We start from the raw sequence: 15,381 nt of genomic DNA, 5'->3' as shown, positions 1-15,381 counted from the left end.
GTTGGAGAGGGACAGCCTGTTGTCCATCATCACTAGAATTAGACATTCCAATGCCAAGTGAATTGCGTGAAAGCAAGCTCCTGCCCGAAAAAATTGGCCCTCTCAATGATCTATCCATTATGACTTTTGCCTCTGCTTTGAAACCCTGTATATGTTACAATAAACTTACAGTCTCGTATTCCTCAAACTCATTTACATAGCTTTCGGAAGTCTTTTACAGCCTCGGTCTTGCTGAAATTGTGGCTTCGTTATTTTGCTGTGTACCAAGTTACTTTTACTTTTCATTTTCACATAGCACATTAGTGGAAGCTTAGTGCAGGCATTTTTGATTGATTATTGGAGCTTTTATATCAAAGAATGCTTGCATAAAGGACACTGCAATAGTGATAAAGGGCACTATATTATTGTGAATATTTGCGATTCATTTTTATGTTCTTGTAAATAGTTCAAAATATCTCACACTGGACAGGTCTAATGTGAGACGTCAACACAGTCAAAGCAAATGTTGTAGAGAGCACAGTCTGCTCACGTGTGTATGCGTGTGACACCGTCGGTGAAAAACCTTACCCTTATTCATTGGTGACTCAATTGCTTCAGCTCAATGTAATCTAATACTTGGCAGTGAATGATTATATGTTTGTGTTAAAATTGTATGAACCAGAAAGCATGTGATAAAAGAGTAGTGTAAATGTATGGAAACTCGCTAAGTCACCCTTAAAAAAAAATAAAAATTAAGCAGAAATGTTACCACCCACTTTTTTAGTGGCCCTGGTTCCGGAAGTATATTTCCCATTCATTTTCTCCAGAGACATTTCAGAAACACGCTAGATGATATAGTTTTCAGTCTTGAACCATCCAGCTACGAGATGAATCGTGACATTATAAAAATGATTCAGAGCCAAAACATTTGTAAAGAGGCAAAGGTACAAGACTGTGTACTTAAAAGTTTTTTAAGAGGGAATGAACTACAAATCCCATAACACATTGCGAGTAATGTAATCGTGTCTCTTTTCCCTCACTTTCAATCGGTTTCAACCATAGAGTGTACATAGGAACTGGAGAGGGTAGGAGTGGCCAGTCGGTTAAGCCTAGGAAGTATCGGGAAACAGCCTCTACTGTGCATGTTCAGAACTCTTGAGGGCAAAATAGCTTGCTCCCCATTGATTTTAATGTAGAAATCCAAGGTGATGTAACAACCAAACAAAACCTAATTGGCCAATTTTTTGTGATCATAAATTACATTATGTGCAGCAGTTTCTGAAACAATGGTTGTTTCGCTCGAAAAGTCATGGGAAAATATTTATTAACATGTACATATTCCACTACATAATACATATATTTCAATCTGCTGTTCATATGAAACGTCAATCGACATTAATCGAGTTTCAAAACACCATTGGGGAAGTTTTATTTTGACTTCAAATGTCTGATATTCCCCACTCACTTTAATGGGGAGCTCAATATTTTGCCCTCAAACAACAAAGACATGTGCGGTACAAGCTTACTTCCTGGGCTTCACCACTTAAGTTGGCTGAGGGTGTGCTTTCCCATTAAGTACTATATGTCCACCATAGATTGCATATTTGTTGCTGTTTTATTTGATAAAGACCATTTTATGTACTTACATATCTGAGATATACATTAAATCTTTTTTTTTTTTTTTTTACTTTCAGCAAATTGAAAATTGTTGCACAATTGGTGTTATGATTTGTATGCAACAGGAATCAAACCATATTTACAAACTGAATGAATGAAACATTGCATTTAAATAGCAGTTTTCTGAATGCTCAAAGTGCTTTACAGTGATGAGTGGGTACTCATCTGACCCACCACCAATGTGTAGCACCCACCTGAGTGATGCACGGCAGCCAATTTGCTCCAGAACGCTGACCACATGTTAGCTAAGGTGGAGAGGGAGAGAACATTTTTTTAGCCAATTAAATCAGGGGATGATCAGGTGGCAAGTTTGAGAGAGCCAGGTTGGGAATTTAGCCAGGACCCCGGCGAACTCCCTAGTCTTAGCAACAAGTGTCATGGGGTCTTTAATGACCACAGGAGTCAGGACCTTGGACCAAGACAGCATCTCCTACAGCACAGTGTCCCTGTCACTGCACTGGGGCATTGGGGTTTATTCAACCAGAGGGAAGATTGCCCCCTACTGGCCCACCAACACCACTTCCAGCAGCAACTTAGTTTTCCCAGGTGGTCTCCCATCCAAGTACTAACCAAGCCCACCCTCGCTTAGCTTTAGCCATTCGGCAGAAGCCGGGTGCATGGTGGTATAGCTGCTGGCATTAAAGGAGGCAGTAAAGGAGAAAACAATGACACAGTGAAGCACAAATACAGAAATGTACATGGCATAAAGGCCTTGGTATATGCACATTCACAATATAAAATCATTTCATATACAACTCATATTTAAAATGGAAAAATAAAAAGCGAAACAAAGATCCTCAACTGATATCTGAGATAAAACACACTGTCTAAAGTGTAATGATCAGCTTTAGCTGACATGCATATTATAGCCTCTGAATAACTGAAATATAAAATAACTGAAAGGGCAAGTAGTGTCAAGTTCAGAATACATGTTGGCAATACATATTAACAAGTCTCTTTGTACAGAATATCCAAACAGTTTTCACATCGTTCAAATTACATTGGTGTCAATGTCATCATCACAAAATATCATCCTTTACTTTTGACAGAATAAAATGGTCAGAAACACTGGTTATGACAGGAAAATGAGGCCCATTTGTCCCAGTGATCGTTCTGTTTTTCACAGGCCTGTCCAAAATAAGATCAACTGGCAATACCACAGGGAGAACTATACACTGTAATACTAGGAAACCTTTGCTACACAACAGCAGATCACAAAAATAATTCAGTACAAGTGAAATTTGAACCTTATAGCATATTTTTTTAAAAAGGCCAAAATCCAAAATTTTATTTGAGAAGTTAGTACCTTATAATGTTGCTTTGAAAAGTCCCATTAGCTTGTAAAAAAGCTGTATGATTTTCCACCAGAGTAATTTTACGACTGGTGATTGTAATATATATTCCAGTTTTAAACAGTTCAATTGTATGACTTAAAATTATGTAAGTTTATAATATCAACACAAAGGTTTTAAAAAACCCATGTGACCAAGTGTGAAAAATGAAAATTTAGCCATTGGGCAGAGGCTTTTAGCCAAAGCGACTTCATTTGCATTTCACATGGTAAGAAAACTTTCCACATGACTTATATTGATATTGAAATGAACATAATGAACCATTTTGCTTATGACTTTTCACATGAATTATTTTTCTGTCACTTCACACCATATGGAGTATTTTAATACTTTATAAAACGAACAAACCTTTATAGCCTTTCACATGAAATATTTTGGTGATGATTTCAAGATTTAAATAATAAATCTTTATTATCATAAAAATAAATTAAATTCATTTTAATCTAAATAATAATAAAATTCAAGTGCTATTCATTTATAAGAATTTTCAGGTTTGTTTGTTTGTTTATTTAGATCCCCATTAGCTACTGTATTGTAACAGTAGCTACTCTTCCTGGTGTCCCTATAAATCTTTTAAATATACTTCAATACGGAAAAATACATCGATACACATTCGTAACATTCATACTCGCAATAAAACTCACAATACATAACAATACACAATGCATAACAACACACAATACATAACACAACCACTAAGACACACAACAATCGACAGCAACTCAAGGCCTGTCAATACATGATAGCTCTATATAATAATTTCATCTTTTAAATAATTGAGAAAAGAAATCATTTAGCAACTCATCCATTAAATCAGAAATAGTGTGATGGATAGCTCTCTGCAACCAATTACATCTTCAAGAACAGAAAAAACAAAAAATCATATAGTGTTCTACACTATTCCTTGTGTGAACAAATACAATCTTAACTTTTTGTTAAAACTTTTTGTATTACTTTCTGAATCAAAAAACTTGGTAATGAATTCCATGCCACCATTGCTCGATAATTAACTGTTCTCTGTATTAAACTAGTTCTACACTGAGGCAACAGAATACGACTCTCAGATGACTGCTGAGTAGAATAATGTCTGTCTGAAAAAAATTATAGGTTACTATAAAGTATTTCTGGGATTTTAGTTAGGATGATATTTTTAATAAAGCACACTAGAGAATAATGCAACCTGCATTTTACACTTAACCAAGCCATGATACAATGATTACTCATTGTACTTACTCTTGTTCAATATGGGCAGTGAAGAGCAATGCAAGCTGCTTTGTTCTGAGCTACCTGTAACCTGTTCAGATTACTTTCTGTTGTGTTGGACCAAATCGCTGAACAATAATCTAACTGTGATAACACTAATGCTTGCACTAATCATTTGGTTAAACAAATAGGCATGAATTTTCTACAGTGTTTTATAGCAGCCATGCCTCTGCCCATTTTTACCACCATTTGATCAATTTGGCTGTTCCAAGACATTTTACTATCAACAGTGATCCCTAATAACTTTACATCTGTTACTTGTTCAATATCTATATCTCCTATAGTTAGGTGTAAAATTGGTGCGACTTTTAATTAATATTTTGAATCAAATACCATACATTTTGTCTTTTCTATATTAAGAACCAATTTATTTGCCGTTACCCATTCTTCTATTAACTTTAATTCTTCATTCAAAACCCTACCAAGTTCTCCAGGTGTGTGTGCTGATTTATATATTGTGGAATCATCTGCATACATCGCAATGGTGGAATAATTCAAAATTAGGTAATGATGTAAATCATTTGTAAAAATGGAGAACAAAAGTGGCCCTAAACAACTTCCTTGAGGCACTCCACAACTCACTGCTCTTACCTCAGAATTACTACCATTAAAATGCACAGTACATTTCCTGTTGGTGAGATAACTTGTGAGGTGTCTGTCTGAAACCTTAGGAACACTTCCTACACAAGGTACACCACAACATTTACTTTCTTAAACTACTACCAAAACCATGGTGTTTTTCTGAAACAATAAAAAGGGAATTTTGTACAAATTATCAGTATTGTTTTCAACTGGATGAACAATAGAAACACTTCCAACAAAAAGGACAATGCATAAAGCATGCCGTCATGAAATACTTGCCACAATGAAAAGTTGTCACGACTCTTCACCTGTATGAATTTTTTGATGACTACTTAAATTACATACTTGGGAAAAACACCTTCCACAGTGAGGACACTGGTAGGGCTTTTCATCTGAATGAATTTTTTGGTGTCTATTCAAATTAGATTTAGTTAAAAAGTTCTTTCCACACTGGGGACACTTGTAGGGCTTTTCACCTGTATGAATTCTCTGGTGGCGGTTTAAATGGCTTACTTTGAAAAAGCACTTCCCACAGTGCGTACACCTGTAGGGCTTCTCACCTGAATGAATTTTTTCATGGCTATTTAAATTAGAACGTGTGTTAAAGCACTTCCCACACTGAGGGCATTTGAAAGGCTTTTCTCCTGTATGAATTCTCCAGTGGCGATTTAAATGACAAACTTGTGAAAAACACTTACCGCACTGTGTACACATGTATGGCTTTCCACCTGTATGAATTCGTTGGTGGACATTTAAATTTGATTTTGTTAAAAAAGACTTGCCACAAGGTGTACACGTGTAGGGCTTTTTATTTGTATGAATTATCTTGTGGCTGTTTAAATCACATACTTTTGAAAAGCACTTTGCACACTGAGGACATTTATAAGGCTTATCGCGCTTATGAATTCTCCAGTGGCGATTCAAATCACTTACTTGGGAAAAGCACTTCCCACACTGAGTACATTTGTAGGGCTTTTCACCAGTATGAAATCTCTGATGGCAATTTAAATTAGATTTTGTGTAAAAGCACTTCCCACACTGAGGACATTTGAATGGCTTTTCACCAGTATGAAATCTCTGATGGCAATTTAAATTAGATTTTGTGTAAAAGCACTTCCCACACTGAGGACATTTGAAGGGCTTTTCACCAGTATGAAATCTCTGGTGGGTATGTAAATTAAATTTTGTTAAAAAGCATTTGCCACACTGTGTACACTTGTATGGCTTCTCCCCTGTGTGAATTGTCTGGTGGCGATTTAAAACACATACTTGGGAAAAGCACTTTCCACACTGTGTACATTTATATGGCTTTTCACCTGTATGAATTCTCTGATGGCTATTTAATATACATACTCGTGAAAAACTCTTCCCACACTGTGTACATTCATAGGGCTTTTCACCTGTATGAATTCTCTGGTGGCGATTTAAATGACATACTTGTGAAAATTGTTTCCCACACTGAGTACATTTGTAGGGCTTTTCACCTGTGTGAATTTTGTGGTGGTTATTTAAATGAGATTTTGTTAAAAAACACTTCCCACACCTTGTACATTTATAGGGCTTTTCACCTGTATGAATTCTCTGGTGGCGATTTAAATGACATGCTTGCAAAAATTGCTTTCCACACTGAATACAACTGTAGAGCTTTTCATCTGCATGAATTCTCTGGTGGCTATTTAAATGAGATTGTCTTAAACAACTTTTACCACATTCTGTACACTTGTAGTTCTTCTCATGTACTCTTAAGTGTTTACTGAAAGCAGATTCTTTGACAAAACACTTCCCACACTGCATACACTGGTAGGGCTTTTCAGCTGTATGAACTATATGGCTATTTAAATGACATTGCTTATTGAAGCACTTTCCCAGCTTCAAAGAATTTGACTCTCCCACATATTGCCAGGGTTCAGTCTGATCTCTGTGATAAACACCAGCTCCATTCATCATAGTGCTCATGAGATCACTCTCAAAACGTTCATTGAATTCACACTTTACTTGATCAGATTTTATATGAACACATATAATATCCTGCAAATCACTGATGTGTTCTGCCTTAAGGTATTCTCCATCATCAGCTTCTGTTTTGATTTGGTCAGGATGTAGATGGGTTACATATCCCAGCTCTGTACTGTCTAGCCTCTCTGTCTTAACATCCCCAGTGTGGGTGAAGCATGGATCAGTTTCTGTTTTAATCAGTGATGTGCGTGTGTGGTGTACACCACTGACCCCACTGTGTGCTGTAACACACTCTGGCTCCAGTGTGTTGAGTCCTGGTGCAGCGCACTTTGTCTCTGACTCTGCCATGTGGACAGGCTCCAGTACACTGAGTTCCTCTTCTTTCTGTCTGATCCTGTGCTGCTCAGTGAGCTCTGGTAGTGTTGCCTCGGTGTCCTGTCTCAAACAGACTCCTGCCTGCATCATACTGCTGCTCAAAGGTGTGCAGAACTGCAGCCCCTGGAGGAAAACAGGGAAAGGGATTTAGCCTTAATCAAACAGGCGAGCTGCATAGCTGTTCCAGTTGTAAAGCAGTTCTTCACAGGTTTAACTTGAGCTAAGCATGCTGCGATTTATCCAGCAGGTTTAAGGGGGAAAAAATGAATGAACTGAAACAAAAGTCAATCTTAACTGAGCCACAGATTTACGAAAACCAGCACACATATGTGTCCCCATTTCCAATTTTAATAACCGCAGGACTACCTACTTGAAAATGAATATGACTTAATTGTGTAATAAAACAGGAAAATAAGAAACACAATTCCAATACACTTCTAAGATTTCCTTGAAATAGTCAGCGAACTACCGGAAAAGTAGCTATCTTCAAGTGCAGGCCATCGTATCTCACGTTATTTAGCGACATCTTTTAACTCAATACAATTTAATTGACCACCTTGTAGAGAAGTAGCGATGTAAGTTTTCAAAATCTAAAATTAATTATCCAATCTCAACATGAGCAAACACATAGCCTATTTTGTGAAAACAACGAAAGTATTGTAAATTAGCCGACCCGTTAGGAAGTGTGCTTGTAGGCTACAAGGCATAAATGTTACTGTATTGTTAAAAAAAAATCCCGTTTTTTTTTTTTTTTTTTGAAGATAGCCTACTTAACTTAATTTATTCGTTTATTTAACTTGATGTAATTCTAAACGAATGATCTGATGTACATATTAAAGTCGTGTGAAATGATAAACATCACGAATGCACTGCGAAGACAGACCCAGCAAGATTATGACGTCAAAAAATCGCGAGTGAGGTGTTTCAAAATAAAAGAATTTAATTGTAACATTATTTCGTAGTACTGAATCATATATCATCACGGAATTATAAGATTACACGACTATTTATTAGATAACAAAAGTAAAATTAACTCATATGAAGGTAAATAAAAACAGTCAGATTATGTTTAAAATAAATATTAGCCCTAGTAACTATTGATGGGGTTTAAAATACCCTCTCCTACCCAAATTTGCCACACCGAAAATTCAGTAAAGAAAGGTGAAAGTTTGCAAGCTGAGTTTTAATCTAACTCAAGCAGAATTGATGCTGGTGTTTAACTATTTTGCACCCACATTTTTCTACATATTTACAAGAACAAAAATATAATTCAAAAGAATAAGATTCGAAATCAATAAAAGTGTGGTAAAAAGGATTCCACTTAGTGTCTAGGAATGGAATCAGGCAAGTTGGAGAAGATGCGATTTTCCTCTTAGGTTTAAGGTCTAAATGTCCACAATTATTTGCAAATATTACTGAAATTAATGTCAATAAAAGATATGTCATGTACAGACAAAAACAAAAGTATGAAATGGTTGAGCTGATTCACACCCCATAGGAGTCAAAATTATTTGTTGCACAATTTTTGTTATATGCTACAGGAATTGCACAACATTTACAAACAGGAGTAGTAAATCAGAGAACAATGAACAATGAAAGACATTTGTATGTGCTCACATTCACAATGTAAAATAATTTCCTACATAATTCAAAAACAATACTGAAAAAAAGAGTGAAACAAGATCCTTAAATTATATCTCAGGTACAGTTGAGGCCAAAAGTTTACATACATCTAGGCTAAAGATATTCAAACTCAGTTTTTCATAACTCCGCACATTTCATGTTACCGTAATTTCTTTTGGCAAGTCAATTAGAGCATTTACTTTGTTCACATCAGAAATCATTTTAAAATGATCGATCAGAGACAGATTTATTTCAGCTTTAATTCACTATATCAAAATTACAGTGGGTCAAAAGTTTACATACACCAAGTTGACTGCCTCTTTAAACAGACAGGAATATTCCAGAAATTGATGTAATGACTTTTTAGCAGCTTCTGATTGGCAATTGTCATAATTAGGAGTTAATTGGGAGTTAATTGGCACCTGTGGCTGTATTAAAGGGCCTAACTTTAGAGCCACTGATTTTTAGTGTGGACCTCCACAAGTCTGGCTCCTCCTTAGGAGCAATTCCCAAACAACTGAAGGTATCACAAGCATCTGTACAAACAATTGTATGCAAATATAAAAATCTTGTGACCACACAGACACTGCATCGTCCAGGAAAGAGGCACAAATTAACTAACAGGGCTGAACGAAGTTTGATCCAAAAGGTTTAACTGAACCCCAAGACAACAACAAAGGAACTGGTAAAAGCTGGCAAAAGGTAAAAGTAAAAGCTGAAATAAATCTGCCTCTTAGCTATTATTTTGAAATAAGCTCTTATGTAAAAAAATAAAATAAAGTAGATACCCTAATTGATTTAACACAGGAAATGTATGGTAACATGAAATGTGTGGCAATGTGGGAAAATTAAGTTGATGATATATGCCTAGGTGTATGTTTTGGCCTCAACTGTAAACCATACTGTCAGGTAAACCAAAAAGCTATCGATCAGCTGGAACAGACATGCATATTACAGCCTCTACAATTGCAATAAAACAACTGAAAAGATCAGTATAGCCAAATTATATTTTCAAAATACAAATTTCCAATACACATTATCATGTATCTTCCTACAGTACAGTTTTCACAATGTTTCTTTAATTTTTAAAAATTACACTTGTGTCAATTTCTTCATCGCAAAATACATGACCCTTAAATCTACAAGGAATTAAAATTTTTACTGCATGATTAGAACTTGCAAATGTTGGAAATTATTTATTAACACACTGAAATCATTGAAAAGCTCTTCTCACACTGAGGACATTTGTACAGCAGTTTATCTGGATTAATTCTCAGGTGCATCTAAAGTGCATTTTGTATTAAAACACTTCCCACTGGAATACAAAGGTAGGGCTATTCATTCTTTTGAACATGTTGCTGGATATTTAAATTAGATTTTACTACAAACCACCTTTCCTGAACTGACTATACTTCTAGGGTTCTTCACCTGCGTGAATCATTTTGTGGCAATTTACAGCATGTTTGTGGAAAAACAATTTCCACACTAAATACGTTTGTAGGGCTTTCCACCTGTATGAATTCTCTGGTGATTACTTAAATATTTTTTGGAAGAGCACTACTCTCACTGAGAACATTTGCTGAACTTATCATCTGTATGACTTTTCTGGTGAAGATTTACCTACTCACTTCATTGAGAAAAACACTTTCCACATCGATAAGTTGTGACAGCCATTCCTAAATGACAGTCATAAATGACAATGAAAAAATAAAATAAAATGGCCAGGTAACTCAAGTCATTAGGCTTAAAATGCAGGAAGAGGTTTACGTCGCTCTCATAGCAATGACAGGAAATATTACTGAAACTGCAATGCCAAAGAGAAATATATGTAAGATGTAAGAGAACAAAATGGGACCAAGAATTGATCCCTGGGGCACACAGCATGTCAACAGAGCTCATGATGAAACAAACTCACCAACAGCGAACCTGACTTTTCTGTTAGATAAGAGGAAAACCAGTCACAGGCAGTTCAAGTTTACCCACCCTCTGCCTGAGCCAATCTAGAAGGATACCATGATCCTATTACTGGACCTTAGCTGTGCTAAGGAAATCTAAACTCTGAGAGACATAAAAGTTACTCAAAATGAAAGTGTTGTTAGACAAAGGACATATGTTGATCAGAGCCATCTTAATTAGGGAATGTACATGGATATTTGTTACGGTAAAATACACAGTGCAATTATTTATTTTCTTAATTCAGTTTATCAGAGGCAGTGTACAATTACTAACAAAGTTCAACGATAGAAATTTGATGTGTTGTACAAGATACAGTGAAAAGCTTATTCATGTACAACAAAAAAAAAATGAAGAGTGAAACAAAGATTATCTACTGATACCTCAGATACAACACACTGTCGGAAGTCTAATGATCACATACACATTGTAGCCATTACACAGGTAGTAAAACAAATGAAAAGGCCAGTATTGTCAAGTTCATTTTCAGAATCTTGGTTTGACATTACAATGTTTCTTTCTACAAAACCTCCAAACTGTTTACATATTTTTTCTTTCAAAATACATTGTGTCAATGACATCAACAATACAAAACATCACCCTTCAATCTACAAGGAATTACATCTTCCAGCTGATGGACCTCTGCAACACCTGCCACTCAAAACACATCATGTAAAGCAGAGTGGAGAACCCTGCTCCTGAAGATGTACAGTCTTATAGGTTTTCACTCCAACACTAATAAAGCACACCTCATTCAACAGCTAGAGACCTCATTGAGCTGCTAATCAAGAAAATAAGGTGTGCCAAATTAGGGTTGAAATGAAAATGTACAGGATGGTAGATCTCCAAGAACAGGGTTTGGAAGCCCGAGTGTATGAATCATCTTGTGCCGATTTAAAGCACTTGTTTGGGAAAAACACTTTCCACACTGACTGCATTCATAGGGCTTTTCACCTGTATGAATTCTATGATGGATATTTAAATGAGATATTGTGGAAAAGCACTTCCCACACTGAGGACATTTGTAGGGCTTATCTCCTGTATGTATCATCTTGTGGCAATTGAAACCACTTTTATGAGAAAAACACTTTCCACATTGAGTACATCTGTAAGGCTTTTCACCAGTATGAATTCTCTGGTGGATATTTAAATGAGATATTTTGGAAAAGCACTTCCCACACTGAGGACATTTGTAGGGCTTTTCCCCTGTATGAACCATTTTGTGGCATTTTAAACCACTTCCATGCGAAAAATGCTTCCCACACTGAGTACATTTGTAGGGCTTTTCACCTGTATGAATTCTCTGATGCGTATTTAAATCAGATTTTCTACAAAAACACTTTTCACACTGCATACACTTGTATGGCTTTTCACCCGTATGAATTCTCAGATGTGTATTTAAATCAGTTTTTTTACGAAAACATTTTTCACACTGTATACATTTGTGTGGCTTTTCACCTAGATTAATTTCACCTTTACTTTCACAAATTGTCTTGTTTTGACTGAAATTCAAAAGGCTTGGGTTTTTACTTGAATTAACTATCTTGGGTTCACTCATCACATTCATTGTCTCACAATGAAAATGTTCTTTTTGACTGTTTGTACTTTTCTGAACAATTCTGGTCTGATTACTTTCTTTGGTTCTGTCACAGTGGTGATTTAATTCCACCCACTGGGTTGGCACATCATCAGCTTCTTCTGTTTTACAGTTTGGGTTTGTCTCTCCTGCACACTGCCACAGTTTACTCTGGTCTTTGTGATCAACACAAAGGCCATTCATCACAGTGTTCATTGGATCGCCGACTAAACTTTCACTGGATTCACACTTCATTTCATCAGATTCAATATGAACACATTTAATATCCTGCAAGTCACTGATGTGTTCGGCCGTAAGGTATCCTCCATCATCAGTCTCGGTTTTGATTTGGTCAGGATGCAGATGGGTTACATATCCCAGCTCTGTACTGTCAAGGCTCTCTGTCTTAATAAGATCTCCAGTGTGGTGGGAGTGCAGATCAGTTTCTGTTTTAATCATTGATGTGTGTGAGTAGTTTATATCACTGACCGCACAGTGTGGTGTAACACACACTGGCTCCAGTGTGTTGAGTCCTGGTGCAGCACACTCTGTCTCTGACTCTGCCATGTGGACAGGCTCCAGTCCACTGAGTTCCTCTTCTTTCGGTCTGACCCTGTGCTCCTCAGTGAGCTCTGGTAGTGTTGTCTCAGTGTCCTGTCTCAGACAGACTCCTGCCTGCATCATACTGCTGCTCAAAGGTGTGCAGAAGTGCAGCTCCTGAAGAGAAACAGGGGAAGGGATTTATCCTAAATCAAACAGGCCCTACTGCAGCTCTTAATTTGGTACACAAGGGCAGGAGTTACTTCCAAAGGCACAAAGGAAGACCCACTTTGATGGGATGGCTGACATGTGGAAACCTGTGAAAATGTTCCTGCAATCACCTGGGAATGCAATGCCATTTTACCACCTTTTTTAACACAGTAGTGAATATATTTCATGGTGTTGGAAAACATGGGAGCCACAGTTCTACCCTTCTGAGGTGTCTCACATTGTAGTGGGACAGCTGCAGATAGGATTGATTGTTTACCACCACACTCATTTAAATTGACCTTTTATCACACCCTTTGTGCTACATCCTCTCCATTTGGTATGCAGTATCCTCTACCCCCTACTTCAGTCCAACTTCCCCACACCTTGTCTCTTCCCCCCCCCAATGTCTGATTACCTCGCCCCCCCCTTCCCCATTCACACCCTTTGTGCTACATCCTCTCCCTTTGGTATGCAGTATCCTCTACCCCCTACTTCTGTCCAACTTCCCCACACCTTGTTTCTTCCCCCCCCCAATGTCTGATTACCTCGCCCCCCCCCTTCCCCATGATGTGTTTAAAGATAACCATTTGGCCCTTTGTTTCCTTGAAGGAACAGGGTATAAGTATTCACTGTCTCCGTCATTTGGGGGTTCTGTGTTTATCTGTACTTGGGTAACAGACCCACTAGTTCCTTTGCTACATTAAACAACCTATTTTGAAACGAAGACGTGCCTGCATTTATTTTTCTACTTACAAAAGTACGGCGGAACAAATCGAACTCTTAAAAATTCCACATTATTGGCGAGCCAGCCCAAATCCGTCGTTCTTGTTGCGTTTTTCAAAAAAAAAAAAAACTGGGGAGGCTGACATTCGCGTGTGACACTGGCCTACAGAAGAGACTTTCTTTTTTACGTTGACGCCGAATTCAAGAAAGGATTACAGCAAGAGGAGGACCGTTTTGGAAGCCATTTGCCAACGCTGAAGGAAAAACGGACTTGAAGGCACGGAACGGACCACGTACATTTGTGAGTATGAAATATTTATGTATGTAATATTGTAGAGGAATAGTTACGGAAATTGTGTAATGTTTTAAAATACAAGTGGTCAGAATTGATTGTACATGTGTACAGTGTTCTAGACAGGGGCTTGTATAAAGTTACACAGACCTTGGACAATTTCAAGTACCAAAAGTTTGTTTGTCCATTGTACAGGAGTTTAGGAATGGCAGTGAATGGTTGGAAATCGTGGGCCGCTAGGTGGTTGGCCAAACATTGTAAGGAGGATTCTTATAACGTACCACAGGAAGTGGATGTTGTTGAATATCTTCAGACTGCTTGTGAAGAGCGCAATGAAAATGAGAAAAATAAGAAAAGGAGACAGGCTAACTGCGTGATGGCTATGGTCCAAACAATTAAGTCACTGAAAGATAAAGTTGCACAGATTCCTAAATTGCGATGTGAAATTGAAAGTTTGAAGAACAAACTAGAAATAAATGCAAGGGCGTTGGAGGAATCTGTTGCAGAACGCATGGCACAGGCCACAGCACACTTAGAATTTAGTAAGGAAATTTGTCAGACAAGGGAGATACTGAGTAGGACTACTACTGCGGCAGCATTGGCTAAAACGCAGGAACCGCTACGGGACATGCAGATAGCATTTAAAGACGTATCTAAAGTGTCTGGAGAAAACAAGGATATGGCAATAGTACAAAAGTTCAGGTTGCTGAAAGAAAAAATGGCAAAGCAAAAACTTGCAAATACCATAATGAAACGGCGAGTGGCAGTGATTTTAAGGACATTAGAGGAGCAGAGTGAGTCAGTATACAGTTCTGATGATGACGAATGGGAAGTCAGACAGACAAACTGCCAAACAGCTCCTTTGTTAGATGTGGATGATGAAAGAAGTGATAATGAAATTTTAGATGAGGAGCCGGGGTTTCATAGGCCTACTGGGGGGACAGAATGTAATGCATCTATTACCAATTCACTTATTTCCAATTGCCGAAGGTTGGTTTCTAGTTCTACATCACAAAAAGCAAAAATCGCACCAATAATAACACGCAGAGTTCGTACAAGCGCAACACAAAATCCTGTCAATGGGGCTATCACATATGAATATGCAGATCAACAGGTGGATCGCAATCTTACACTTTCAGAGTTGATTACACTGCAACAACAACTCCCCACGTGGGACGGAGTTAGTGACCCGACCGCAGTTGTTGAAAAGGTGCAAACGCTGCAGCGAATACACTCGCTAACTGACAAGGACTGTTGTAAATTATTGCAATCTGTGCTCC

The 15,381-nt window shown here is 37.5% G+C and overlaps 3 protein-coding genes across 6 annotated transcripts in view; 2 read left to right on the top strand and 1 right to left on the bottom strand.

Moving 5' to 3' along the window:
• LOC135249413 (zinc finger protein ZFP2-like) overlaps window positions 1-15,381 on the top strand; it is a 144,586-nt gene that overhangs the window by 46,840 nt on the left and 82,365 nt on the right. The gene's annotated exons all lie outside the window — the stretch shown is intronic.
• The window catches only part of LOC135249365 (deleted in malignant brain tumors 1 protein-like), a 197,638-nt gene that overhangs the window by 159,306 nt on the left and 22,951 nt on the right, over window positions 1-15,381 (top strand). The gene's annotated exons all lie outside the window — the stretch shown is intronic.
• LOC135249381 (zinc finger protein 345-like) overlaps window positions 1,576-15,381 on the bottom strand; it is a 151,842-nt gene continuing 138,036 nt past the window's right edge. For 2 of the 3 annotated variants that reach the window (XM_064324967.1, XM_064324966.1), the window contains exons 2-3: window positions 12,826-13,053; window positions 1,576-7,307 (exon numbers count right to left, since the gene is read on the bottom strand). In XM_064324967.1, coding sequence (XP_064181037.1) covers window positions 5,148-7,307; window positions 12,826-13,020 — 2,355 coding nt within the window. In that variant the 5' untranslated portion in view covers window positions 13,021-13,053 and the 3' untranslated portion in view covers window positions 1,576-5,147. The remainder of the gene's footprint in view (window positions 7,308-12,825; window positions 13,054-15,381) is intronic. The other variant, XM_064324969.1, reaches the window with a different exon arrangement.

The sequence above is a fragment of the Anguilla rostrata genome, chromosome 2, assembly GCF_018555375.3.
Source record: "Anguilla rostrata isolate EN2019 chromosome 2, ASM1855537v3, whole genome shotgun sequence".
Taxonomy (NCBI): Eukaryota; Metazoa; Chordata; class Actinopteri; order Anguilliformes; family Anguillidae; genus Anguilla; species Anguilla rostrata.
The sequence above is the reverse complement of the archived record's forward strand: the minus strand, read 5'-3'. Positions and strand labels throughout refer to the sequence as shown.